Below are 27,953 nucleotides of genomic sequence, written 5' to 3' on the forward strand. Positions count from 1 at the left end.
GTCCCGAGGTTGCAACACCCCATTTGCCTTCCCCTCCCACCTCCTCCTCCTCTCTGCTTTAATTTTCTCCGAGTTCTCCGAACTCAGGCTTCAGTCCTGGCCTTCCGGGTTTGAGGGCCCTGGGACCGGGCTGTGATCCCCGCCCCAGTCTCAACCCTCAACTCCCCTACCCAACGCCCGGGATCCACTTGGGACCTCGGGTCCGATAGGTCCCGGCTCATCCTGGGACTGTGTCACTGCCACAGTCGTCTAGCCGCCCAGGCCTGAGCCCTGATGGGGGAGTGAGAGGCCCCAGCTGGCCGGACATGGGCCTCCCCACCGTGCCTGGCCTGCTGCTGCCCCTGGTGAGTCCGGGGACCAAGGGCTGGAGTGGGCAGGTGGGCGAGGGGCGCCTGGGGCAGAGAGGGCTGAGGGCCGAGGGCCAAGGGCCGAGGGCCTGTGTGGCCCGACCTCAAACATGGCCCATTCATCCGCTGCCCTGAGTCCGGGGCACGGGAGTCTGGAAGGCCAAGAAGGGAAGGGAGCTGGGCCTCGACAGCAGAAAAAGTTATTTGGGGCTGGGGCTGCCCAGAAATGTGGGGGCAGGTGACCCATTGGGGAAAGGAAAGGAGTGGAAGAAGAAAGGTTGGTCCTCTCTGGGTCCTGATGGTTCAGAATTCTGTCTGGCGGGTCCCCTGGCTGCCTGGGAGCGTGTTGGGCTGTGGAGAGGTGAGGCTGCCGTGGGCCTGGCCGAGCAGACCCTGCTGGAGGCCAGGAGCTGGATACTGGGGAAGTGGGGAAACTGAGTCTGGAAGAGGCAATGGGCTGGGGAGAGCGCGGTCGGGATGCTGTGTGTTGGGGGCATTCGGGAGGGGAGTGGGAAACTGGTTGGGGTCAGGCAACTCCAAGGCCTCCCCAGGCCCAGGCCTCCCACCTGGGGGGCATTCTTCCCCCTTGGTCTGTGGCCCCTGTCTGTTAGACTAACCCCCCTCCGCGGTCTCAGAACCCCTGTGCCTGCCCCCCAACACCCTCCCACAGATCCAAACAACAGATTGCTTCTTTCTTTCTCCTACAGCTCAGTTTGGGGAAGTTGGTAGACAGTTGTTTTCGTCACTGAAAAATGTCCCTTTCTCTTGCCTCAGCCTTGTTTCAGTGTATCCCTGATTCCTCCGTGTCCTGGAGTCTTCCTGGGCAGAGACCCCCGGCCCCCTCCCCCACCTAGTCAGGGTAGGGGGGACTGCGCTGGCCACTTTCTTCAGGGGTCTGGCCCTTCCCAGGCCCAAACACCCCCCCACTTGCCTCCCCCCACCTCCTCTCCCCAGGGTCTTCTACCATCTCCCCTAATCACTCCTTCCTTTTCTGCCAAGTCTCCCAGAAGCCTCCTTCAACTTCTCAGAATCTCCTTTGTGAACCTTTTCTCTCCAGTTCCTCGCTCTCCCTCTTTGCCCGGGTCCACATTTCTCGACCCTGACTGCCCATGCAGCAGCTCTCTTCCTCAAGGCCCCTCTTCTGCTCTCCCTTGGCCCATCCTTCCCTTGTCTCTAGGCTGCCCTCTGCCAGTCCCCCGCCCCGCTCCAGGTGCCCTGCCTTCCTACCTCTCTTTCCTCCGGGGAGTAGTTCGCCTGCCGGATTCCTGGCTCCCTCAGGTACCAGCTGCCTAGACTTCAGCAGCTTATGTAACCCCTCCACGCCTTGTTTCTTTATCTTTAAGATGGACACAATATCACGACCCCATAATGTAGTTCTGGAGATGAAATAGATTGATACATATTAAGTACTCAGCTTCTGTGTGCCTGCTCTGTGCTAGACACTCTTTCAGGTGCTGGGATTATAGCAGTGAACAAAATCTCTGCCTTCATGGAATCTACATTCTAGAAGAGGAACAGGGTATATAGCAAACAGAAAGCACTCAAAAAACGTCAGTTTTTATACTGTTAGTAATAGTGGTGGTGGTGGTGGTGATTATTCAGTGGCTACTGTGTTTGGAAAACAGAGGGAACAGGGAGCCTGAAGAGAGAAAGGAATAAGCCTGGGGCTGCGGACTGGTGTGATGCTAAGGGACCAAGATCAGCCCGGAGCTGGAGGGGAAACAGGAGGTCTGAAGTGCTGGGTAAGGCTGTCTGTGAGATCTCCAGCTGCCCGCCACTCAACAGGCAATGCAGGGGACGCTGTGTGTGTGTGTGTGTGCACACACTTGTGTCAGTGTGTGGGGTGGAGGTGTGGGGAGAGGGGAGAATACAGGAGAGACTAGGACAGGGCACACAAGATCTTGCTGCTCTCAAAGAGCTTCTTGGAGCCTAGACAGCTTACAGCAAAAAATGATTTTCAAGTATCTGGGGGGAAATGTCCACAAAAGCGTTGTGGGGTGATGCCTGGAACACTGATGGGAGGCAGGACCAAGAGGGGCGTGAGCGCCGTCCTGTTGCCATTTCTGCTTGGCAGATCTCAACCCCAGTGCTCGGCTCTTGGAGCTCTCCTTACAGAGATGCAGAGCCCACAGTCGCCTGCCTCTGACTCAACCAAGAGCACAAGCAAAGCACAAGCCAAGCACAAGCAGTGTGTTCATTTTGTGCATTTATCTCAGCATCCCTGGCAGCCCTATGGGACCTGTGCCTTGCTGGTGCTCCTTAACTGTTTGTTGATTGAATAAAGGATGGAATGAGGGAGGGAACACCTTCAGAGAGAAGCGGTTTTGGAGCCGAGATTAGAAGTCCTGGACTAGCAGGAAACTAGAGAGAAGGGGAACTGGTTTAAGGGAGAGCAGAGGACTGGAGAGATGGGATTTTGTGTTGGGAGCTGGTGGTGGCAGGAAGCTGAGCACCTTGGCTGGAGGGGAAGGACCCTGCTGAGGAACAAGAGAAATGAGAAGGAGAAAATTGGAGGAAGTGGGGGGATGGGAGGAGAGAAGCTTCTTTACTGTGGTCCCCGGTAGAGGAATCCATTCATTCATTCATTCATTCATAAACGGTTCTCTCAGGGCAGCTGCAGCTGGGAATGTGTTCAGAACAGCAGTGAGGTAGTTCTGCAAGTCCTCATTCAGGGAAGGAGGGACCCACAGAAATGATGTTTGAGGAAAACTCCCACAACTGTGGTTGCAAGTTGAAGCCTGCATGCAGATAAGAAACTGTGTGGGATGGACTGGGGCTGGAAAGAGGCTGGAAGACAGTTGCAGTGATCTGGGCTGAGGCAACCCACGGGCTTGGAGAGCCCTGAGAGATGGCCGCAGAAGGCCTGGGAAGATGAACCACAGACCCGGCTGCAGCAGGGGAGGGATGGGGCCTTGAGGAGAGAAGGGTGGCAAAGGTCTCCGCATTGATGCTGTGAAGTAGGTGGTGTGAGATTTGTCCAGGCCAGGAGGTTGATGGATTTCGTTTGGAGTGTGTTAAGGGTCCAGGGACTAGCCAAGTAAAGAGCGTATCTAACAGGCTAGAGCGAGGTTCTCAGACTCTTATCCACCTCTGTGTCCTCTGTACGTGCTGCCTTCACTCAGCCGGCATTCTCAGGAGAGGAGTCTCGTCAGCATCTCCAGTGAGGGTGTGTGCATGCATGCCTGTGTGTGGGAAGGAGAGCGATGCGGCTCTCTCCTGGAGATAAACATATGCCTACGGAGCAGGGGAGCACTGACTCCCCTCTTCCCACTTTGATCGTCACTGGCTTTAACTGGAGTGGAAGACAGAGAGTCATGAAATCAACCAGCCAATCAATCCATGTTTATTTTGCTCCCCGAGCTCTGGGTGCCAAGCATGAGATTATCTCTGACCAACACACTCTTTCTGATCTCTTGTAACATGGTTTATGGTCTGTCTGGGAACATCATACCTACTTACCCAAGGTAGTTATATCATGGTGAAAGCCCAAAATAGATACGGTTAATTCATGTTTTTAAAGTTCACGGGGTGGGGTGGGGTGGGGTGGGGTGAGCCTCAATGGAAGGCTGCAGGGGAGGGAGATGCGTCTCAGCTGGGCCTTGGAGAAATGCAGGTCATGAGCTCCTCAAAGCTTTTGACCACACGCGTTTTAACATAATGAACAAATTAATGTGGGATGGGACAGTGAAGCGGTCCCCAGGCAGCTGGTTCGGAGTCAGACCACAGGGTCGCTTGCTCAGCTCCCCCGCCCCCACTCTGCAGCCCCAGCACCGGAAGTCACACTTAAAAGCCTCCCAGGCGGAAGTTGTGGGGGAGTTGGAGGGGCGCTGGGCCACCCCCTCAACTGTCTCTCCACAGGTACCTCCAGCTTCCTGCCCTTCCCCAGCTCCAGGCGATGGCACTCAGGCTGGCTGGGGGCTGGGGGCTGGGGTCTGGGCCCTCAGAACTCACCTCCTACTTATGCTGTTTTGCTGCAACACGTAGCTGCTAAGCATATGCTCCCTGGAGCCAGCTGGCACTGAGGAAGTGTGCCCACTGGGGGGGTCTGGCTCTTGGGATCAGAATGGGCCGGCTAGGGCACTGCTGGGGGCTGAGAGAGACCCGGGAAATAGGGCTGGTTATCTTCCGACCCTTCTTGCTTACGCCCTCCCTCCTAGAACTGGGTGTTCAGGACTCTAGAGTTTTTCCTGTGCTGCCAGTGGGCTTGTGGGAAGGGCTGTGGAGAGTCAGAACTGGCCTTATTTCCTAGGGATTGTCTGGGGACCCCAAGACGGCCCCCCAAGTCCAACCTAACTGGCCAGAACCAGCCAGGCTATGGGAAGGCAGTGAACCCTGGCGGGAGGGCAGCCTTGGTCTGCTCCTTGCTGGAACTGGGGAGTGTCAGGGGGCTCACAGGGAACCCAGGGAAAGGGTTTATCTGTAGGGGGACTGGTTGAGCCAGGAGGAGGAGCCCAGAGGGGTCGAGTCTAAAGGAAGCATACTGAGGTGGGAAGGAGCTGAGTGGCCCTCAGGGAGGGGTGAGGAGTGGCCTGATGGGAGGAAGCCAGGGGTCGACAGAGACTTCCTTTTGAGATGGGATGGGATAGGGAGCCATTTCCCGAAAAAGTGGGCCAAGAGGGACTGAGGTCCCTCCCTGACTCTTTGGAGGAGGAGGCGGGGAGGAAAGGGGGCGCTGCGTGGGGACTGGAGGGAGAGGCTTGCCCCCAGGAGGAAAGGATTAGACGGGATCCCGCTGCGGGCTGGTCCCTTCAGGCTTTCTGCTGACTCATGACCCTTGAGGAGCTGGGGAAGCTGCTGGTTCCCTCTCCCTCCCTAGGTCTCCTCCCGCCCTCTGGCCTGAGTCACTGGGCGGAGCTTCTGGGAAAAGATTTCCCTTTCCCGGATCTGACTTAACCCCCCAAGTGCTGGAGAGTGGTGGTGGGGGGCATGTGGCCTGAGAAAGCCCCCCTCCCTTCCTCCTGGGAAACTTTTTCTTTACAGGCCAGTCGTCCCTGGAAGTCTTCCCGCAGGCTGTCCCGGAACCAGAGCCCCCCAGTTCTTTTTCCTGACTCTGTCTCTGCCCCTTGGCTTTGCTCCCAGGCGCCTGGATGGAATTCCAAGTGCCAGTGACCTTAGGTGCTGCGAGCTCTCTTCTTCGGGGAAAGGAACCACACTTTCAAGATTGGGAAGTTCTTCCCATAAACACCCCAAGCTCTTCCTGTTGCCCTGGAAGGGGAGCTGGCACAGTGCTGGAGTGGCCAACCCTGCAGGAGGGTTTCTGGGCCTTGTGGCTGAGGCTGGGGCTTCTGGGCAGCTGCAGCGACACTCAGCGGGTAACTAGGGTGGGACCTGCCTACCAGCCTACCTGCTTCAGGCTGCCAAGCCCTCCGATCCTTGTCCCTGTCCCTGTCCCAGTCCTGATCCCGGTCCTGGTCCTGGTCCCGGTCCTGGGCTGGGGAGTCTGTAATCTGATTAGTCTGTTGTTCCTAAGGTTTAACATCCTTGGAGGACATCCTCTTATGGTTAGGTAAAGCGAATTTTACAGCAGAGAAAAAAAAGTCAAGGTCAGGGAAAACCAGGGAAAGGTGGTAGGAGATGAAAAAGCAAAGTCTAGGTTGGAGTGCAGCCCTGCCTCCTGGCTGTGCGGTCCCAGCTCTGAAGCCAGGGCTGGGACAGTGATTCTGAGGCCGGCTGTGGGCTTGGTCTGAAGCTGGAAAACTGGCCTCCCAGGATGCCCCTGTGTGCAGAGGGACTCCCTGGCACACCCTCAGCTCCCAGCTTGATGGTTGTTTGAGCCGATCCCTATCTGGCCAGCATTAGTTGCGTATAACCTACATGCCTTTGCCCACTCTTCATCACCTGCCTACCTCATCCCTGACCCTGAACCTTTTTTTCCACTCCCCTCCCAATCTGGGGTACTTGTACAGATTTAGTGGTGGGAGGAGATGCAGCAAGGAGTCTGAGGGCAGGATTCTGTGTGAGGTTTTGGTACAAATTTATGAAGAAACTCTTGTTGGGGGTCGATATAGCTCAGTGGTAGAGCACATGTTTAACATAAATGAGGTCCTGGGTTCAATCCCCAGTCCTTCCATTAAAAAAAAATTTAAAAACAAACAAACAAACAAAACTCTTCCTCTTGCCTCTGCCCACTGCCCAGGAATGGTGTCCACAGGAACATCACTCACCTCCACTCCAATCTGAGTTTACAAACATGCTTTTCCCAGCATAACATAATACAGGCAAGTGCCCGGATCCTAACTGTTCACCTTGGTGAACGTTCAGAGTGAACACGCTGTGAATGCGGCGCCTAGATGGAGAAACACCACCCCAATCTGTTGGAAGGGTGGTGTTTGGAAGGGAGCTTGTTGGAAGGAAGGGCCAGAGGTAACTGAAGTAACCCGCCTGTTCCCAGCCCAAAGAAGTGCTTGAACATCTTAAGGATAATATACAGCCCGGCCTGGGTTCTACCAGCCTTGAGCTGGAGGGACAAAAATGAACACACAGGACAAGTAGAGAACTATTAAGATGGCATGGCGCCAACAGCTAAGCTTGGAGGAAAACGTGGAGTGTGAGCGGGAGTGGCCTAGGGAGAATGTTCCACTGGGAAAGGGCTTGAGCTGGAAGGGTCTTAGACTTGCTACCTCGAAGCCCCCCACCCCTGATGGGGCCTCCTCCATCCGACTCCTGATGGGGCCTCCTCCATCCGACTCTTCCCCAGGTGCTCTGGGCTCTGCTGGTGGATGTGTACCCCGCAGGGGTTCATGGACTGGTCCCTCACCCCACGGACCGGGAGAAGAGAGAGAGTTTGTGTCCCCAGGGAAAATACAGCCACCCTCAAAATAGTTCCATTTGCTGCACAAAGTGCCACAAAGGTAGGAGGGAGGGGTAACCCTGGGACTCTTGCGTTACAGGGCCTTGCTGCTTCTAGGTGTTCTGGAACCTGGGGTCCCTGACTTTGCTCCCTCTCCTGGGCTGGGAGTTTCTCCCTCCTTTCCTCCCCTAGAGACTTCAAGAAGTGCCCTGGCGGTCCTCCCTGGCCTGGGGCCCTTTCCCCGAGCTCTTGGCTGCAGCCTGACCCTGACACCCCAATCACAGGCACCTACCTGTACAACGACTGTCCGGACGTGGGGCGGGACACGGACTGCAGGGAGTGTCCCAACGGCACCTACACTGCTTTAGAGAACCATCTCAGACAATGTCTGAGCTGCTCCAAGTGCCGGAAGGGTGAGTCCCGGGAGGGGGCAGCGCTCTAAACAGACCATGTCAGGTGGGTGTTCAGAGGGGTGTGCACGTCTGTCTCTGGCGAGGGTGTATGAATCTGTGCGCTGGGGGTGGGCAAGGACGTGTGTGCACCTGTGAGTGAGTGCACGGGTGTGTGAGCATGTGTTACACAGAGAGACATATACCCGGTGGATGGTGAGGACTCATAGCCCTCTCCTCCCCTCACCAGAGATGGCCCAGGTGGAGATTATTCCTTGTGCAGTGGACCGGGACACTGTGTGCGGCTGCAGGAAGAACCAGTACCGGCAATATTGGAGTGAGACGCATTTCCGGTGCCTGGACTGCAGCCACTGCCCCAACGGCACGGTGCATCTCTTCTGTGAGTATGGCTCTCCCAACCCCTCTCCTCGCCCCGTCTCTGGAGGAAGGTCTCCTCTTGCTTTACCCCTGCCCCTCTGAGAGCTGTCCCTCCAGTCCTCAGGGCGTGGAGAGGGTAGGCACCCTCTTTCAGTCCTGCTGCATCTCTCCCCACAGGCCAGGAGAGACAGGACACTGTCTGCAACTGCCACTTGGGGTTCTTTCTAAGAGATAACAAGTGTGTCTCCTGTGCTAAGTGAGTACTTCTGGGGCACTGGATCGGGAGTGCAAGGTGTGGGATGGGGAGGCTGTGGGAGGACCCACCAGCCAGACAGGAGCCCAGGGTGTTCTGGCTCCTACTGGCTGTTTGGGTGGGAGACATTTCATGTCAAGATAACCAGACAGTCCTCCCTGCTGCCAACTTATTCCAAAAATCTTAAGAAGTCTTTGTGGATAGAGGCTCATACCCACCAGGGACTCACAGTTCTTTTTAGACATTCAGGTTGTTTTCCGAAGACATTCAGATTCTTGGGTGACGGGCTCTAATGTTGATTCTAGGAACATATTTTTACATCACTGAAATCAGCCTGCATCTTACAACAATTGATGGTGTATCATGGCTTAATTGACAGCTCTCTCTGTGTAGGATGTAAATAATGGTGCCCCTAATTGATGGCATCTTGGGTTTGATGCAGTATGGTCTTTTATCCCCAACTCCTTTGACCAGGCCTCCTCACTCCTGACTCCTTCTGGACAGCAAGAGGCTGTTCTTGCACACTCGCTTGCAAAGAGGAAACTGAGGGCTCTAACATTGAACTGCCTTTGGTTTAAATATCAGCCTAGCCGCTTACTGGCTGTGCCACCTTGGGCAAGTGACTTAACATCTCTGAACCTTTAAAGTAAGGATAATGACAGCTGGTTGGCAAAGTTGTAAGAACCACAAAAAATATAGCTAGAGAGTGTCTGACAAGAAACTATTTTCTTGTTTCCATCAAGTTTCCTCTCTTCTCCTTGAAAGAGCTTTACATCCATTCCCTGTGGTTCCCGCCATGCACTTGTTATGTGGGTAAGATGACCTCTCCCTGCTTTCAGATTCCTGCTGAGAACCCACCTTCTCAAGTTCCTTCTTGGACCTCTGATGTAGTTCTCATCAGTCCATGCTGCCCAGTGCCAGCTCCCAACACGGGAAAATGTACTCATTCTAGAGTGTTCTCTGGCCACCCCCAGCAATATATATTTTTAAATTGTTCACCTGTGTGCTAAACCCCTCTCTCAAAGTGAAGTGTTGTCACTAGCAGTGTCGTCTAGAGAAAAAGCTCTTTGAACTCTCTTGGCCACAGATTCTCACCAGGAAAACAGTGATGAAATAACGATTCAATGACAGTCTCGATTTATCAAGTGCTTACTATATGTCACGCGTAATTTCTCACTTTCTCCTCAACCTGACAGGGGGTAGGGTGCCTAGTTTCCTGATGAGGAAACTGAGGCTTACAGGTGAAGTGACTTGTCTGGAGTCACACTGCTAGCCAATGAATGGGCTGGAATTTATACCTGACTCTGACTGCTTTGAACTTTTTCTACACAGTCTCTTCAAGATCAACTCCAGCTCTAAAATTAAGTGATTCTGGGATTAAGTAATGTTTCTTTCCTCTGCGTCAATTGCCAAGATGGGTGTAATTTCCAAGATATCAAGAGATAGCTAAAATATCTGTAAAGCGAAGAATTTCCAACTATCTACGCGTTTTTTTCTTTTTTCCCCTGAATTCCTCCTACGGTGGGCCCCTACTCTCTTTTAGGTGTAAGAGCCTAGAGTGTGAGAAGTTATGTCCAATCGTATCTGAAACTCGGAAATCTCAGGACCCAGGTGAGGAGGAATATCCTAGTGCGCATGCGCACTGGCCCTCTCCCAGTCTTGCCCCTGCCCCCGTCCATCCAGCCCTGTTGCCTCCCGCTGCCCTTGCCCTCTGACCTCAGTCAGCTTGTCTCCAGGCACCATCGTGCTGTTGTCCCTGGTGATCGTCTTCGGTCTTTGCCTGGCATCCTTCCTCTTCATTGGCTTAGTGTGCCGCTACCGACGGTGGAAGCCCAAGCTCTACTCCATTAGTGAGTGGGGCCTTCCGGACAGGAAAGGGTGCTGATGGGGATGTGGGAGGCGGCTGGGTGGGTGGGATGCACAGGCGTGGAGGGAAATGAGGTTCCTTTAGTTCGCTGCCAAGGACCCCGCTGGCGCAAGGTGGCCCTGGATGGCTGGTGAGATGTAGTCCTGCATCAGCAGTTCTCGCGTCCCAGGGGCCACATCGGCCCTGAAGCGTGTCACCACAAGTGCCCACCGCCAGCCCCAGTACGGGCGCCACGGCTGAGAGGAAGTGAAATTTCTGACGCTCTGTTTATTTTTTTCTCAGTTTGTGGGAAATCGACACCTGTAGAGGAGGTAAGATGAAACCGAGGGAGCTAACCTCGGTCTTCCCTGACTGTCCACCGTCATATTTTAACACCCAAATCACCCGGATCACCTTTCGCCCCGGGGGGCTCCCCTAACTCCCTCAAGCCCCAACTCCCATCCGGAATCCAGAATAACGAGGGCTAGGGCAGTTTTTCCTCTTCCCCACTCACTAAAACTCTGCTCTCTCTCCTTCAGGGGGAGCCGGAGCCCCTGGCCCTGAGCCCAAGCTTCAGTCCCCCCACGGGCTCCAGTCCCGTCCCAGACTTCAGTTCCGCCTCTAGTCCCACCTTCACCCACTGTGACTGGTCCAACTTCAGAGTTGCATCACCCTTCAGAGAGGTGGCCCCGCCCCATCTGGGGGCTGGCGCCATTCTCTCCCTCCCTGCGCCTCCAGCCTCCACTCCCGTCCCCACTCCTGTTCAGCAGTGGGAGGCCGGCGCCCACAGCGCCCACAGCGCCCCGGCTCAGCTCGCAGACTGTGAGTTCCTCATTCATCCCGGCGGGGAGCCCGGGCCGGGGATGCGGGTGGGCGGGGCGCCCGAGGCGCGGGGGCGGGGCCGGGAGGGCCGCTGCTCCCGTCTCACCGAGCCGCCCGCCCGCCCGCAGCCGACCCGAGAACGCTGTATGCGGTGGTGGACGGAGTGCCCCCAACACGCTGGAAGGAGTTCATGCGGCGGCTGGGGCTGAGCGAGCACGAGATCGAGCGGCTGGAGCTGCAGAACGGGCGCTGCCTGCGCGAGGCGCAGTACAGCATGCTGGCGGCCTGGAGGCGGCGCACCCCGCGGCGCGAGGCCACGCTGGAGCTGCTGGGACGCGTGCTCCAGGACATGGACCTGCTCGGGTGCCTGGAGGACATCGAGGAGGCGCTGGGCGGCCCCGCCCCCGGCCTTCCCCGGTGAGGCCACGCCCCGCCTCCTGGGGGCCGCCCCGAGGACGGCTGCTTCCTGCCCCCCGGGCAGCTCGGAAGGACCTTCGGGATGCCCTCTGGACCCCCTTTTTTCTGGAGAGGAAGGTCTTGGAGGAGCAAGCATGATCTAGCAGCCACTCACCTGGTGCTACTCCCTCAGTGTACATAGCTTTTCTCAGCTCCCGGTCAGGTGTGTGTGTGTGTTTAAGTGTGTGTAATATGGGGGGGGGGTGTCCTCGCGAGAAAGGCTGAGTTTGTGTGTGTTTGTGTGTGTAATATGGGGGGGGAGTGTCCTCGCGAGAAAGGCTGAGTTTGTGTGTGTGTGTGTGTGTGTGTGTGTGTAATATGGGGGAGGGGAGTGTCCTCGTGAGAAAAGCTGAGTTGTGTGTGTGTGTGTAATGGGGGGGGAGTGTCCTCGCGAGAAAGGCTGAGTTGTGTGTGTGTGTGTAATATGGGGTGGGGGGAGAGTGTCCTCGCGAGAAAGGCTGAGTGTGCCAGGAGCCCAAGGCCGTGGTTGCAGGGAAGAGGGGCGCCATGCCTCATTGCCCACTTTGGACTTGGAGAACCCAGCAAGGCTGCTTGGCAGCCCCTTGTTGGTCCCTGAGCCTGTTTCACAGTAGATAAGCAATCTTTTTATCCAGTATGTACACTAATAGAAACCTGGCACCCTTTGTCCCCTGCCTGAACAAGCACAGAGTAAGATGAACTGTCCCAAGACAGGGGAGGCACAGAACCATGCGGCCTCCTGCCGGGAGCTGTGTTCTTTTGTAAATACACTAAAACTCTCCAGTTAAAGCGCTCCTCTTGGAGGAAGTGGTCTTTCTGAGTGGTGGGTGTGAGGGATGGGTCCAGAGTACAAGATCCTGATGGGAGAGATACCCTGCCACCATGAAGGGCACTGACATGATTTGTTGCCTGAGCTCACTCTGTGACCCCCCACCCCCTGCCCCCACTTCTTTTTCCTCTACCTTCACGTAGCATGGGCTGGGCGGCCATTTTTATGCACAACTTTATGTGGGGCTGTGGTGTGTCTATGATATACAAATGTACAGCTCTTGATCCCCAAAGTCCTCAGAATAGGAAGGGCAGAGTGCCCAGGGAAGTGTCCTTGAGGTAGAGTCCAGAGGTGAAGATGGTGACCAACACTCTTAGGGAGAGATTTCCTCTGGGAGAAATGCCGAGGGTCTTTAGTGGTCCTCACACCTCTCTGAAAAGGAAAGAGGCAGGGGTCAGGCACTCAGAAATGGAGTGGAGTGAGGCTAGAGGCCCCTCTAGTCCTGCCCTCCTATACTGATCCGCCTCTCCACTGGCCTCCTGCTCTGGCACCCCTACTGCTCCATCCTGGCCTCCCCGCTGCTACCTCCCATGCCAGCATCCCCTCCGCACTTACGATGTGGACAGGGGTGTGTCCAGGTGTATGATGTGAGGCCCACGCATCCTCTGCAGTTGGACCCGAGTCAGCTTCCGAGGCCTGCTGTCGCCAGGCTCGGGGACACCCTCAATCCGTTGGCTGGCCAGTTCCTCTCGGATCTCTCTGAGCATGTCCTCAGCCCGGAGACGGTGGCGAGAGGGGTTGTAGCTGGGTCCCAGGAAGAGAGATCCCTCTTCTTCCTCATCCCCGGAGGATTCCCAGGGGCTTTCCCCAGCAGAGTCAGTGTGGGTCGGGGAGTGGGGGAGCTGCCCACGAAGTCGGGCCCTGTGCAAGGTTTCCACTACCACGTTCCCTCCCGCCGAGGTCCTGTCTTCTTCCTCAGACCAGCTTGGTGGGTCTCTTCTGGGAAGGCTGCCTCCTTTCTGGATAACTTGCCCTGGCAGTTCAGGGGCGCTTCGGCGTTGGGGAGCTTGGGGGTCAGGAGGCTGGGGTCGCAAAGGAACATCTCGGAGGTCCAGAGTGGAGAAGGTGAGGCGAGGGTCTCGCCGAAGGGCCCTTGAGCGGAGACGGCTCAGCGGGGAGTGGGACGCCTTGGGAGAGCCTGGGACCAGAGTGCCATAGCCAGAGTCCGATGTGTCATCTGGTACTGAGGGAGCATCTTCATCTGTGTCTTCTGTCACCACTAGGTGGGGGATGGCAGTCGAGCCCTCGGGAATCCTACAATTAATAGCGGATGGTCAGAGTCAGATGCTGAACAGTCAAGTTCAAGACCAGGGAGTCTTCCTTGATCACTCCATCCAGAAATGGCCCCTCCTCCAAGCTTATTTTGTTATCACCTTTTTGCTGCACTAACAGCTTTTCTCATCTCACTGGCTAGACTGTAAGCCCCTGAAAGGCATTTTAGCCCCTGCACTTGGTCCAGAACCTTGTATCAACTATTTGCTGAGTGCTTCCTGAGCTCCCCTGAGGTTACCCCCCAGTGATGGATTCTTTTTTCCTCCTTAACCATGCAGTTCAACAGCTATGTTAGTCTGGATGAACCTCCCACACACTCCGGGGATTTGAACTAGTCCGGTCCCTGCAGCTCTGACATTCTGCAAAACTGCACTTCACTCTCCGCCCCTGGCCTGGGGGGCCTGTTCTTCTCAGGAATGTGTGCCTTTTGTGTGTTCCCCTCACCCTGTGCCAACCTTAGGCTGGCTAATCCCATGCGGCCCTTCACACGGCTCGTGCCAACCTGTTCTGCTCCAACCTGTAGCCTGGGTCCCTCAAACTAGTCCTAATCCCCCCTAAAGCTGTATTGCCATTTCCCAGCCTTGTGGGTTCCTCTTCCCTCCCTCCCTGCCTGCAGCCCCCCTACTTTGGGAGACCTTGTGCTCCCTGGGGGTCTTACCTCTCCTCCACGCTGCTTTGAGAGCCCTCCGGGGAAGGTGGGGAAGGAGGGGACGGTGTGGAGGGCCTGGTTCCTGGGGACTCCCTATCCCCGTCCCGATAGAGGGCCAGGAGCTCCCTCTTCTGTTGGATGTATTCCTCTGCCTTCAGCTTCTGCAGGGTGACCTAGGGTGGAGATACTTTCATTAAAAGCTCTCATTTATTGAGCACCTGCTGTATACCAGGCACCATGCTAAGTGCTTTGCATATATAATCTTGCTTCATCTTCACAACCACTCTATGAGGCAGACTTTTTTGCTCCCACTTTATTCCTGAGAAATAGAGACTCAGGTAAAGTAAATGCCAAGCTGATGCCATAGGAAAGGGGCAGAGCCAGGATCTGAACTCCTGAGCTGGTCCTGGGGTGAACAGAAAGCCTCGTTTTCTACCTGTACAGTTTCTCCTGACTTCACGCCTCCTTAGCAAGCCCTCTGTCTGGCCTGTTCCCTCCTTCAGGAAGCCCTCCTTGAAGGGCATATGAGCTCTGACAGTGGCATAAGAGCTCTGAATGGGGCTGGGTCCTCGGGTTACTCTTTCTCCTACCACCAGGGTGGGCTGGGGCAGGCTTTATCCTGGGCTGAGGACTCTGCTGTCCTTCAGAGGTGAGAGCAAGACCGTTCCAAGAAGAGTGGAGAAGGAATACGTTATTGTCTGTCTTCCTTAGCATTTTCATAGAGGCACCAGCAGAATAAAAGAGTGACATCTGAGAAGAGGTTTATAAAGCACCTCTGTATGCGGTCATTTGATACACACCAGCACCTGCAGGGTGGAAAGCATGGGTATTAGCCCATTTTACAGGTGAGAAAACAAGACTTCGAGAGCTGAGTGGACTTGGTCCAGGTCGCACAGGTAGAGAGAAGCAGAGCCAGGACTGGGCCTTTCCCTGTGAGTCCTAGTTCAGTGGCTGCACTGCTTTTCAAGGGCAGCTTTATTTTATTTTTTAAATTTTTTTTAAGGGCAGCTTTAAAGGAACGAGAATTACCAAGGGACAGCTTTCTCTTGGGGGTGGGGAGGGACGGCAGCAGATCCCGTGGAGAGGCTGCAGGCAGAGGCTTGGCAAAAAGAGTTAGTGTTGGCTGCTGTGGGCAGCGCCGATAGCAGCACTTGCCGGAATGGCCATATCGCTGTGGAAATACTGAACTACTTCCGTGCTGGGAAGCAAAGGGCTACTGCCTGAGCCTCCCACCTTCCGTCCCTGGGACCACTCAGCCCTCCCTCAGGATGCAGCAGCAGAGGGATGATATCTGGCGCAGCAGGGGACCTCTAGCTCTGCTCGGACTGGTGATGCCCATGCCACTCTGCTCATTAAGTGATTTGAATATTCCTCCCCTCCCCTTTGAGGTATATGGACCAGCAACTCTTAGGCGCCTAGACCTTCCCAAAGCCTCTCCAGAAACACAAGGTGGGGAGGTAGCTGGGTCTGGACAAGAGACATGTTGGCAAAATGGATGTACAGGGACAGCAGAATGACATCAGGCTTGGATTTCCAGTTCTCCTTGCCCTGGCTTCCCGGTCACTCCGTCTCATGCAAGGATTCTTAGCAGTCTCATAAGACTTGGCCTGTTGGCCAGAGCCAGGGATGATGATGCCCAGGGACAGGAGCCCAGCACACCAGACCAGGTCCTGTGACCTCTTCCACATCCCCCAGCTGTGTGGAGTGCGGGGAGGAACCACAGAAGAGGAGGGTGGGAGGAGCTGTTCTTGGGTCCAGGGCAGGGCTAGGGCAGCCTGCTTGTCCTACTGAGATGCCCTTTGGCCCCACATGACCTAAGTTCAATTTTATGTTTGGGATGCCCAGGATACAGAGGGTATGTGGAGAAAAAGAACTGGGAGGGAGGGGTTGGTCTGGAAGGAACGTCTGACACCAGCATCTCCACTAAACTTGCCCGTGACCCCACCTGGGGAAGAAGCAGGGAGGCAAGGGGGCAGGGTGGAGCTGAGGAACAGGACACCTCAGGTACCTGGACGAGGCTGTCTGAAGTGCCCTCGGCCACCCCTAAGGCTCTCCGGCAACCCTGGGAAAACTTCTCAGCTTGGGTAAGCGGAGAGACGTGTTGGGGGCAGGGTGGGAAAGGAAGAGGAAATTGGTGCCTGGGCTGGAATGTGACACCTCCACAAAGCCGGGAAGAGGGAGGGCTCCCCCACGTGGGGTTCAACCTCCTTTGCCCCGGTGGGGAACTGAAGCCTTGAGAGGGAATGCCTCCCTTCCCCACTGCCGCTGGAGCGGCTCCCAGATTCACCTGCTTTCCTCCCCAAGCCCCCCATCCTGGACCAAAACCCTCTTGAAGCTGCCCTTGGACTCCCTGAGTGACAAGTCGGCACCAAGCAGGCATCATCACCTAGGCACCGCGGGCTACCCCCTTCTAAAGATCACAATAACAAGCATTTCTGGAGCCCCCATTAAGTGCTGGGCTGCGTGCCAAGCAGCTTACAAACATACTTCTCCCGTCTGTCCTGTTTGGTGGTTCCCATTATCCCTGCATCCCTAGATGGGACTGGGCTGCGAGAGGTGAGGTTTCTCCTGCAGGAACACAGACAGCCAGACAGAGCTGGGCTGGGCACCCCAGAGCCCACCTCTTTCCTCTGTTCATCCCTTGGCCTCGCCTCTGATAGCTTTCTGTTCCTGGCAAGGTTCCGTTTCCTCTTCCTAGCCCTTAAATATGGCCATTTCCCAAGATTCAGTCTCTCTCCTCCTGAGAAACCCATTTTTTCTAAAAGCTTAAGCCGCCGCAGCCAGACCTGCTAGCAATAAATCTACGGGTACGTCTCTATAAAGGCGGAGGAAAACCAGTCTGGCCCCTGGGACCAGTAGATATTCTGCTGCCCTCTTCAGTTTACAAAGACTTGTGCTGATAGAGAGAGGGATCCCCTAAGACTCTGGGGTGAGGTGGTAGCAGGACAAACTCATTTCAAAGTTTCAGGGTTCTCTGTTTTTCCAGGGAGGCAGGGAGCTTGTGCACTGCTTAGTTACGCATCAGAAATGACTTCCTCACCCTCTCTTAGCCTGGAGTAAGACTCCTGGGGGCCAAGTTTGTTTGCATAATAAAATACCAGCAACTTTTAGTGGTTCCCTTGGGGGTTCTAAACGAAAGTGGGAGGCGGGGTGTCTTCACAGGGAGAGAACCAAAAGAAGAGGAGAAAGTTCAGCGATGGGGGTGATAAAGAAAAAAAGACTTCTGGCCAGTAAGCTGCCCTGGGCAGTGGGGCTCCAGGCACCCCGAGGTTTGTTTCCAGATTTGTCCTCTGCTTCGCTCTTACCCAGGCTTCAGTACAACTCGGAATCACTAGTGTGGTGTCAGCTGCCTTGTGAACACCGGGCTGGGGGGAGTGGAGCAGGAGAGAGGGGACTCTGAGTAGGCCTGGAGCAGTGCTCAGGGCAGATGACCCCCACCCCACCCCCTACCTCGAACTTCCTGGGGACTGTCACCATCTTGTTTAGGTATCTAAGGAAGTGGCAGCCTCAGAGACCTGGAGGACACAAGATCTTGAGTTTCTGCCTTTCATTCTTCTTCCTTTTCTTTTTTAACGAAAGTACTGAGAACTGAACCCAGGACCTTTGCACATGCTAAGCATGTGCTCTACCACTGAGCTATACCCTTCCCCCCTTTTCATTTTTTTAATGGCAAAACTCTCTTATTTATTATTTACTCTCTTATTCTGAATTTTAAATACGGTATTTAAACAGAGCCTAAGCTCTGGTTTTCCTCTTCTTGAATAAGTTCTCCACACTATGATATGATATCATAGGTAAGATTGTGGGGAAAAATGCTTACAATTATTTAAAGAACAAGACTATTTCCTTATATCTTCAGAAGTTGCAGAAGCGCTAACTACCTCATGTGCGAACAACAAATTATTATAATCCAGTCATTAAGGCCCTGTGAGAACCACTCCTGTGATTTACATTCTAATAATAGTGAAGTTGCATTCTTTAGAAATCTTCTACATTATGATTTCTTGTTCAAAATGCCTTTTCTCTCTTTTTCTAAATTGAGGTATAACATTGTATTGGTTTCAGGTGCATACCATAGTGACTTAATACTTGTATATATGATGAAACAGTCCACAGTAAGTCTGGTTAACCTCGGTCACCATACGTTGTTACAAACATCTTTTTTTCTCGGGAGAAGAACTTTTAGGATCTATTCTCTTGGCACCTTTCATAGTTCACCCTTATTTCTCACCTGAACCCCAGTCTGTGTCTCCGTGTTTCCAAAAGCCCCTGAGAGATCTCCACTTGATGTCTCCCACGCCCTCATTTCCAAAGCGCCTCTGTTTAAAACGAACCCTACTGCCCGAGCCATGCCCCACCTAGCAAGCCACAACTAAGCAAACAGGTTTCCCTTTCTAATCATTTCTATCTTTGCCAAAGCAGTCAAAGCCGTCTTTCAGACAGCAATGTCGGGCGCAAGCCATCCTTTGTTCTTGCGGGCCTGAGTTGTCTAGAGCGGGCACCACGCTAGCTGCTTAATCTGAATGGTTTCTTCCTCCCTATGAAGCAAACACTGTTACTATTTGTATCCATTTTGCAGGTGAAGAAATGGAAGATCAGAGAGGCCACATCACTCACCCAAGGTCACCCAGCTAGTAAGAGGGAGAGCTGGTGTCTGAACCTTCTGCACAGGCTTCTTTTTCTCCCTTTTTTTTACGTGGAGGTACTGGGGACCAAACCAAGTACCTCACACATGCTCAGCACGCGCTCTACCAGCTGAGCCGAAATCCCACCCTGTACATGTTTCTGACAGTCTCTCTAGGGCTCACTCGTCTCCTTTCTCCTTCAGCTCCTTTCTGCTCCTTTTTTTCCTTCTTTTTTTTGCACCATATCCCTAAGGCAAGGGCACCGAACCTCAGTGTTTCACACCCAGACTAGTAGGGTAAATCTCCTGCTAACAATCCCGCCCTCCCCTAGCCCACTTGTCACACGGCCGCCTGACAGTGCAAGACAAAACACACGGATGTCACATGGCCTTCCTCTGCTCGGTGGCTCTCTTGTCAACTTGACAGCCCAGTTCAATTCGGTCTCATCCAGCGCACACTCTCCTGCAGGCCCCAGGGTCCCACAGAACTCGGCCTCTGCTCCCTGGCTGCCGTCCCTCCAGACTCAGATAGTCACTGTCCCCCAGATAAATCCAGCCCAGCTGCTCCCTTGATTCTTCTGTTCAGGGTCCTCCCCATCCTTACAAGTCCAGCTCAAATCTCCCCTCTTCCTTGGCCATTCTGCTCCTCTAACGGGTTAAATAGTGGCCCCAGAAAGATAGCTCTAAGTCCTGACCTGCAGAACCTGTGAATGGGAGGGACCTGTTTGGAAGAAGGGCCTTTGCAGATGAGCACACAGCCTGAGTGGTGGAGCTTAGGATGTAAGATGAGACCCTGGATTTAGGGTTAATGACTAGTGGCTTTCTAAAAGACAGAAGAGGGAGACTGGGACACAGAGGCAGGCAGCGGAAGATCACGTAAAGACAGAGGCAGGGAGTGGTGTGATGTGGTCGCAAGCCAAGGACCACCTGGAGCCTCCAGGCGTTGGAAAAGGCAGAAGGATTCTCCCCGAGTCCTTGGAGGGGAGGCGTGGCCCTGCGGACACCTTGATTTCCAACTTCTGGCCTCCAGAACAATGAGAGAATATGTTTTTGTCACTTTTAGACACCAAGTTAGCAATAACCAATATAGCCCCATTTGGGTCTCCCTTCTGAACTCCTCCAGCTTTTATTGTAGAAATCTACCCACATCACTCCCTTGTTTAACATCTTCACTGGCTCTGCGTCACTTACAGGACAGAGTTCAAGTTCGCAGGCCAGGCATCCAGAGATGGGCCTGATCTGGGGGTACCTCCCTCCCAGTTTCTCCAAGGCTGTGCTGCCCTCGTGCAGAAAGTCTTGGTGACGCCAACTACTAGGCTGGCGGTTCCCTTAACACACACAGCTGCTTCCGACTTCCCGCCTTCACACATTCTGCTCTCCATCTGGGACACATTTCTTGCCCACCTGGTCCCCTGACATCCTCCTAGGTACCCCCTCCAGTGGTGCTCAGACAGGAGCTCCTCTGTGAAGTCTTCTCAGCACAGGCCCCACCTGCTCTGCCAGGGCCCTTTCCCACCCAGCCCACCAGACACAGAGCATCACTCCCTTCTCCGTCCCAGTGCCCTTCTGCACACACGCTTCTGCTGTCTGTGCACTGATTCCTCTGGCCAGGCTGCAGGGCACGTTCCCTGAGGGCAGAGCGGTGTTTTACTCCTCTGATTCCTCTGCACTCAGCCTGTGCCTGCGCCCAGAGATGCCCCGTTAAAGTCTGCTGAATGGAAGGTGAAGTTCAGCAGCTGTTTCTTGGCCTGGAAACCTTTAGGGGTGGCTGCCCTGGCTCCCCCGGGACTGGCAGCCTGCACCCCAGCTGGCCAGACTTTCTTCTATGCTCTTACGATGGTTAAGGTACACCAGAGCCTCTCTCCCCCTCTTTGTGCTCCCGTTTCTGAGCTCCGGGGCTGCCGCCATCCCCCCACCACCTGGTTTCACACACCTGAGCCTGCTGGGTCTTCTCCAGCCACCGGGCCCGGTCTGCAGGGCTGGGACAGTGCACGGTGAGGGCGCTGGAGACGCACTGGAATTCCGTGAGGTGGATCAGCAGGAAGCTGCCTGGGTGGAGGAGAAGGTCGGCTTCCAGGGCTGGACCTTATGTGATCCCCATCCCAACCTCCCCTTCCCCTGCTGACCAGACAGGAGAAAGAACAGCTCCCCCAGGAGAGACATACTAGGGTCTCGGAGCGGTTGGCACACGAGCTTCTCCAGCATGAGGGGCGGGCGGATCACCTTGGCTTTGTCTGCCCTGCGCTGGCGCTTGGTCACCAAGAGCACATCAGAGAAGAGGAACAAGTACACGTCCAGCTGGGGGGCGAGCATGGGAGAGAGAGGAGGTCAGCTGGCGCGGGGGGCGGGCGGGACGGGGGTCAGGGCCCGCGTCACACAGGGACGGGGCAGAGCTGCGGAGCCCTGTCAGCCTGGTCCCACCTCTCGCTTTGCAGGCAGGGTAAGTGGCTGACTCAGGGTCTTACAGACAACCAGAGGTTAGTCAGAAACACGACCTCTTCTCAACACACAGACACACACAGACATACATACAGACGCACACAGACACACACACACCTCTTCTCCCATGTCCAGCCTTCTGACTCGTCCTGTCTCCTTCCATCTCCCCCTCCTTTCTCTCCAGCTCATCTCCCCCCTCCTCCGCTCCTCTACAGCCCCCTCACCTTCCCTTCTCGTCCCTCCTTCACACGCACAGGTCCCTCGAGCAGCAGCTGCCTGGTGTGCTCGGGAGCGACCCCCAGCACAGGGGATGTCAGGTCCAGGGTGGAGAACGGACGCAGGTTCTGAGGGACGCAGAGAGCAGAGGATCAGGGCGCTGGGGGAGAGGGAGCTTCCCGGTGCCTCCATTTACTCCTTTGAACCCTGAGGCTTGGACCCACCCCGCTGGGAAGAAAGGGTGGGAACACAGCTCCGCCACGCCCTGGGGCGCCCTGACCCTCCCCCTGCAGGCCTAGGCTTCATCCGCTTTCTGGGGGCTTTGCTCTTTCTGAGTCGCTTCCCTTGGCCTCTCACCTTCTCCACCTCCTCGCTGGACGGCTCCAGCACCTCGTAGGGCCCGATGCGCTCGGCTGCAGCCACCAAGCTCTCCTGCTCCTCGCCCTGGCGCACCTGCTTGTTGATGTGTCGGAGGAAGGACTCCACCGCTGCAATCTAGGTGAGGTGGGGGGTGGAGGGAGGACAGCTCAGCTCCTCGCCTGCACATCCCGCCCAGTCAGGGACATCCGGGCCACGCTGTCACATACATGTGAGGAAAGAGACCTCAAGAGTCCCGGGAGATCCGTACTGGGTACCAGCACCCAGCCCCCAGCCTACCATGGCGTTCAGGGCCTCCCGGGCGCGGGCCTCGGGGCTCCTCTTGAGCACAGCCTGGAGCAGCAGTGGGTACTTGGTGATGCGCTGGTGGGGCTTGATGAGCAGGTCCCCCAGCATCTGCCTCCCAGAGCGCTTGTGCTTCTCACACCACTGCCGGGCAGGTGGGCAAGGGTCAGGGGGCTGCGAGCTTCCTCCTGCCCCAGCCCAGGGATGCGCTCAGCCTTGGACCCAGCTGGAGCTCTGGGATGACCAAGGTCGGCCGCATCCCTTTTCCCCAGGCAGCCCCTCTCCCACCTGCACAAAGGTGTGGAAGAGAGGGTTGTTGTCTTGCTGCTCCCGGGCGTAAGCCATGGTCTGCTTCACCCGCAGGCAGTACAGGACGTAGGGCTGGAAGCGCTGGCTGAACTGGAGGGACAGATGTCGGGGCGGGGAGCAGATGGGGCATGGAGCCTCGCACAGACCCTCAGTCCAGCTCCTACCAACCCTGACTCTCCATGACTTCCAGGCCCCCTCTTGGGATCCCAAGGGATCCAGGCCTGCCACCGCTCTCTGAGCTCCATCCTCAGCCCCTGCCACGCCCTGCTCCTCTGGACTTGACACACCATCAATAATTCAGCTGGACCGTTTTCAGGACACTACAGATCCCATTTCACCCCCACCATGGGGTGGTGACTCAGGCTTGCTCAGAAGCCCTGCTCCAGGGGAAGGGGCCACCGAAGGCCCCCAGGAGACTGTCCCCTGCCTCTCTACCACAACACAGCTCTGCAAGGCCCAGCGCCTAGGTGTGCTGGGAGGAAGTCTGACCCTAAGTCTCTTGCATTCTCCTATTGCACTTTGTGCTCTGGGTGCCCCTGTGGCCTTTCCTTCCCCCAGTTTCCTCGGGGACACCCCGCTGCTTGTCATTGGGGCTCTGTCCCAGGCAAGATTTCATGGCTGATGGGAGCTTAGGCGTAGCCTTTCCCAGAGACAGCTGCACCCCAGGGTCTCCAGAAGGCCAAAGAGCCTTCGGGACAGAGCTCATACTGGTAGAATGAACAGTAGGACGTAAGGTGGTATTTTGGGGTAGGAGCTGTGCCCCTGGACCCCTTGAATCACGGCAGGATTCCAGGCACATGGGCCTGCTCTGCAGACAGGAACCCTTTGGGCTCTCCCAGTCCCGCCATCCAGACGTGACCCTTCTCCACGCCTCACCATCAGGAAGCCGTTTTGCAGGCTGATGGGGTCCAGAGGCTGGCCGGAGGCTCGCATTTCCTCCAGGGAAGGCCCCAGCACCTCTTCCCAAAAGCTCCGGTGGGCTCGAATCAGACTGGGGACATTTCCAAACAAGGTCTCAACTGACACCTGGAGAAGGGAGCAGAACTTAGCAACATGCAGGCAAGTGACCTCTGGGCAGCCCTGGCCATGGGTGGACAGGTGAAGACAGCTAAGCCTGGACGGTGGGGCTGGGGAGGGACCTGCAGCCTGTTTGGGGTCTGGAGCAAGAATGGCAACTCATTCTGGGCAGCCTGGAGGGCTCTCTGGGACCCTACCCGCAGCTCAGCCTCCCCTCCTGAGCACCCACTCACCTCGGTCAGCAGCCCCACTCGCTGCAAGTTCAGCAAACCCGAGGCTAGGAGCTGGGTGCAGGGAGAGAGGAGGGTCTCAGCACCTGACCTCCTCCTCTCTGACCCCAGCCTGGCCCTTCACAGCATCTCCACCCCCCCTCCCCAGCATCAGTCCTGCTAACCTCTCCCACAAGACCCTGGGCAGCTCTCAAGTCAGGGGGATCTCGGTATCCTGCCCCTCCCTCCCCAACAACCCTGCCCCTTCTGGTCGGAAGAATGGGGGATGATTCAAGGGAGACGGTTAGAGGCCAGGGCTGGGGCTGGGGGGCCCGGGAGAGGCTCACATCCGTCATGATCTTGAGCTTCCGCACGTAGATGAGCTCCGTGGTCAGTAGCTCCCACAGCGCTTCCTGCTGGTGGCAGAGCTCCCGGCTCATGTCCTGGCAGGGACAGGGCTGGGTCAGCGGGGGAAGGGGAAGAGGATGGGCTGCCACCATTTGGTCTGCTGGATCTACTCCATAAACGGCCTTTGATCCTCAATCAGTCCTCCAGTGTGTGGGGGTGTTGCCCTCACGTCACAGATGTGGCGACAGAGGTCTCACTAGTACGAGGCGGGGCTGGGGTCTGAACCCAGGGCAAGATGCCTCCAAGTGCTTTCCCCGCAGGACCCCACTTGTCAAGACCTTTCCCTCTTCCAGGCAGAGGTGAGATGCACGTGTGTGCCTGTCCCACCATGAGGGCAGACACTGGGTTCCAGGCCCACCTTGTGCCCAGGCACCAGCTCCTTCCAGGACTTCTCAATGGCCTCGCCGCTGTCGCTGGCCTCTCCTATCTCCCAGTGCCGCCGGTCCTCAGGGGGCAGGCGGGGCATCCCAAACATGCTGAACGTGTGCAGCCTCACCTCCAGCTCGTGGGCCTTCATGACTTCCTGGGGAATCGAGAGGGGATAAGTCCTGGCTACATACGTCCTGGGCGCCCAGACTACCTGGCCAGGGAAGGGCTGCGAGGGTGCGTTGTGTGTGTGTGTGTGTGTGTGTGTGTGTGTGTGTGTGTGTCTGGGAATGGGAATGGGAGCTCTGAGTGTGAGTGGGGATGTGCAGGCCTGAGGGTCGAGGGACAACCCTGGCTGGGATTACAGGGGACAGGGTGTTTCTAGGACATGGATGGAAAGGCACTTGCCTGCAGAAAAGTCCCTGGACAGACAGAGGGGTCTGACCTGGGCTCCCTGATCAGAAAGATACCTGCCAGGGCTCTCTTGAGACAGAACCCTTCAGAGGGAACTTCAGGTGGAGACGAGCCTTAGGGAACCAGTGGTCTTGGGCAATATTTTGGCATTTGCCTCTAAAGCTCACATTTCTATGAGGCAGGCTCTCTAGACAGAGCCGAATGCAGCCTCTTGGAGGGAATGCACATCCTCTCAGCTCTGACCATCCGTGGGGGACATCGCAGGTCAGGCCGGGAACATGCAGATGGGCGGAGAGGGACCCCTTACCTTGAGTTTAGGGGAGTAAGGTGGGCCGGCCCCAAAATGGCCTCCATGCCTTTTCTCGGGCTCCAGTTCCCGCAACCGCAGAGGAGACAGGCCTCTGGCAGGGCCACAACCTTTGGCAAAGGGGGCATAGCCCTGGAGGCGTCGGCGACTGGGATCCTGGAGGAGGAGCAGGGGGCAGTTCTAGGGGGTGCTTCCCTTCCCCTAGAAGTCCCAGAGAGGCAGTGGGGCCAGGCTTGGCTCCAGACAGCATCCCCTACCCCTGCAAGTTGAGCCAGCTGGCCTCTCCCCTCAAACCAGTTTGGTGTGAGCTGCTCTGGCCCTGAGTCATAGCAGCTGCTGCCAGGGAGGCTGCTGTGGGTCCAGCAGGGGCACGCCAGCCTGGCTTCCCGAGGGAGCTGGGGGTAGAAGCAGGGCCTCGGCCAGAGGAGGAGCCCAGGCACGCACACACCTGGGCTCTGCGTGTGGCCCCCGTGCCTGCCCGCTCACGTGTGCGGTCCCTGTACCACGGCCATGCGGGCACGGTGCCCGGGGCACACGCACGCCGAGTCCCTCACAGCTTCCGCGTCTGTGACGGCCTCCCTCGCACATGGTGCTGAGGGCGTTCTGTGGGGCATGCAGCCGTGTCCCGAGTTGGGAGTGGCTGCCCTTTCGTGTGGGAGGCTGAGGCCAGGCCAGAAGTCTCCTCCAGGGCAGGCCTGGTCACATTCCTTGATCTGCCTGTGGCCTGATTTACCCCATATACCTCCTAGGCTCCCTTCCTGCCCTCAGCTCTCCTCCCTGTCTCTCAGGGCCAAATCCTCCTCCTGTCAGGCAGGGACACCCCCGGCCAGAAGCAGAGCTGTCCTCCAAGTGGAGGGGAGGTCTGGAGGCTGAGGGAGAGACGGCTGGGCCGCCACACCACTTTCCCTGGTCAGCGCTAGAGGCCGGCCAGGAGGGTGGAGCCAGGGTGGAGCCAAGGCAGGCCCCCCCACCTGTCCCCACCCGTGCAGGAGGGACACTTTGAACCTTTGCTCTTCCTCCAGGCCTGACTCAGAGGGAGGCAGGTCTCAGGGAGCTCACAGGCTCTTCCCAAGCAGAGGCAGGAGGCTGGGAGGTGCCAGCCCGGGGTTTGGTGACCTTCTCCCTCCCTGGCTCCGCGCCTCTGACCAGTCTAATAGCACTTCCTCAGAGGGCCTGGATTTCTCTGGCTCTCTGCCTCACCTGCCCTGTCTGTCTGGGATGGGTGTGGAGTCCTGGGAGCCTGGCTCAGCATGGCCCCCTCTCCCTCACAACCCAGGAAAGAAGGCAGGGGTGTGGGGTGGGAAGAGAGTGGGGGACAGAGATTTGAAGGCTTTGGTGTCCTCCCACCTGCCCCACCATGGACACCTTTGGGGCACAGCCTAGACTCACCAGCACGGGGCTTCCTCGGGCAAAGAGATTGCCGGCAGTACCCTGGGCAGAGGCCCGATAGCGACCCCCATAAGTCTCAATGCGGGAGGCCACTAGTCCTTGGAAGGGACGCTGAGTGGGAGGATCGAAGCCCTGCATCCCTTTTCTTCTGGGTCACCTCCAAAGGGTCATAGCTCCAGTGTCCCGCAGAAAGGGGCCCCCTGAGGCTTCAGAGAGAAAATAAAGAAATGGGCCAGCCTTGATCAGTGAGTGGCACCAGGCTGGAGAATGATGTGGGAGGGGGAGGGAGAAAAGGGGAAGGGAGAGGAGAGGGCCAAGATTCCTTGTTGGGAGAGCAGCTGCCTCATCTATGACTTGGTGGGGTGGGGTACACCCCACATGCTGGGTAGAAAGCCCCTTGGAACTATACCCCCTCCGTCACCTGTCTGCATTGGGGCACCAGCTTCTACACTGGCCTCAGAGGGTGCCCGAGTCCTAAGGATAGCTGGGAGCAGGGGTCATAGGTCCCCTGCTTCCTGGATACCCCCAGGTGTAGGGGTGCCCCTTGCACCTGGCTACCCCCTCCCCTTCCCCATAAGTAGCCTGGGGAAAGGCTGCAGGGGGGTCACAGGGGGCAGCTGGAACTTGCCCCACCTGCCACCTGTTTTTGCACAGACCACAAGCTACGAATGTTTTTCACATGTTTAAATAGTTGGAAAAAAATCAAAAGAAGAATAATATTTCATAACGCATGAAGATTATATGAAATTCAAGTTTCCATGTTCATAAAATTGGAACACAGCCACATCTCCTTGACCAATTGTTTGTAACTGCTTTCTTGCTAATTGTGACAGAGACCACATCGCTTCAAAGTCTGAAATATTTACTTTCTGGCCTCTTACTGAAAAGCTTGCCGACCCTTACCTGGCTTCCAGGGCACAGACAGCTATCAGGCTGCTGGCTTTAGAGACAGCCAGGTGGGAGCTGGCTCCGTTTGGTCTTCCCCAGCCTCTGGGAACTCCTCTGCGGGGCTGGGAGCCGTGCGTGGGGCTGCATCCCTTCCCCCTGAACCTGGATAGAGGACCCGCCCTCTGGGTGGGTAGAGCCTGGAGGAGAGGCCTCCTAAGCAGGTGCTGGTCCCCTCCAGGTGGGCCCCAGGACCCGGCTCAGCCGTCCCCTTACTCTTCCTCTGATTTCTGAGCAGGGGAGGGCAATGCTCCTTGTCTCCCAGGCGCCCTCCCAGCAATTCTCCCTCCTGGGGCTCTGCGTCCCCCTCCCTCTTCTTCCCCAGGGTCCTTTCTGAGCTTTGACCGGCTTCCCCTCCTCTCTGGCTCCCGAGCCCCAGGTCGGGCGCCCCGCCCCCGTCGGCCCAGCTCTCCCGCCACTCACCTGTGCCCGCAGGTGTCCCGGCGCCCGCTGCCCACGCGGACGGCCCCTAGTCGTCGACAGCTCCCCGGGCGATGCCCGCCCCGCGGCCCTGCCGGGTCTGGGACCGAGCGGCCCGCGGGACCCGGGCGGCGCGAGGCCGGGCCGGGAGGGAGGGGGCGGAGGGGGCGGGGCGGCGGGCTGGCTCCTCCCCCTCCCGCGGGCACCGGACCCAGCG

General features: G+C 56.6%; 2 protein-coding genes across 10 annotated transcripts; one reads left to right on the forward strand and one right to left on the reverse strand.

The window, feature by feature from the left end:
• Positions 1–12,054, forward strand: TNFRSF1A (TNF receptor superfamily member 1A). 2 transcript variants are annotated; one of them, XR_012066999.1, is made up of 11 exons: positions 1–344; positions 7,045–7,198; positions 7,422–7,550; positions 7,777–7,926; positions 8,082–8,160; positions 9,701–9,768; positions 9,894–10,007; positions 10,307–10,335; positions 10,543–10,825; positions 10,954–11,486; positions 11,544–12,054. XR_012066999.1 is itself a non-coding variant. In XM_072954845.1 (10 exons), the coding sequence occupies exons 1-10, from the start codon at positions 306–308 to the stop codon at positions 11,244–11,246; spliced, it is 1,338 nt and encodes a 445-aa protein (XP_072810946.1). In that variant the 5' UTR covers positions 1–305; the 3' UTR covers positions 11,247–12,054. The 2 variants fall into 2 exon arrangements, 1 of the variants encoding a protein (XP_072810946.1); XM_072954845.1 differs by having other exon boundaries at positions 10,954–12,054.
• Positions 11,356–27,886, reverse strand: PLEKHG6 (pleckstrin homology and RhoGEF domain containing G6). 8 transcript variants are annotated; one of them, XM_072954838.1, is made up of 17 exons: positions 27,740–27,878; positions 27,275–27,456; positions 26,372–26,577; positions 24,983–25,138; positions 24,254–24,418; positions 23,835–23,930; positions 23,512–23,562; positions 23,138–23,287; positions 22,241–22,351; positions 21,947–22,096; positions 21,647–21,784; positions 21,298–21,417; positions 20,800–20,932; positions 20,568–20,683; positions 14,020–14,183; positions 12,645–13,343; positions 11,356–12,461 (listed from the first exon to the last, which is right to left on the reverse strand). In XM_072954838.1, exons 3-17 carry the CDS (start codon positions 26,507–26,509, stop codon positions 12,452–12,454), a joined length of 2,397 nt encoding a protein of 798 aa, XP_072810939.1. In that variant the 5' UTR covers positions 26,510–26,577; positions 27,275–27,456; positions 27,740–27,878; the 3' UTR covers positions 11,356–12,451. The 8 variants fall into 8 exon arrangements, with proteins under 8 accessions (XP_072810939.1, XP_072810937.1, XP_072810942.1 ...); XM_072954836.1 differs by having other exon boundaries at positions 27,275–27,421; positions 27,740–27,877; XM_072954841.1 differs by lacking the exon at positions 26,372–26,577 and having other exon boundaries at positions 27,275–27,421; positions 27,740–27,877.
• Between the last annotated feature and the right edge of the window lie 67 nt (positions 27,887–27,953).

Source organism: Vicugna pacos, chromosome 34, assembly GCF_048564905.1.
Source record: "Vicugna pacos chromosome 34, VicPac4, whole genome shotgun sequence".
Taxonomy (NCBI): domain Eukaryota; kingdom Metazoa; phylum Chordata; class Mammalia; order Artiodactyla; family Camelidae; genus Vicugna; species Vicugna pacos.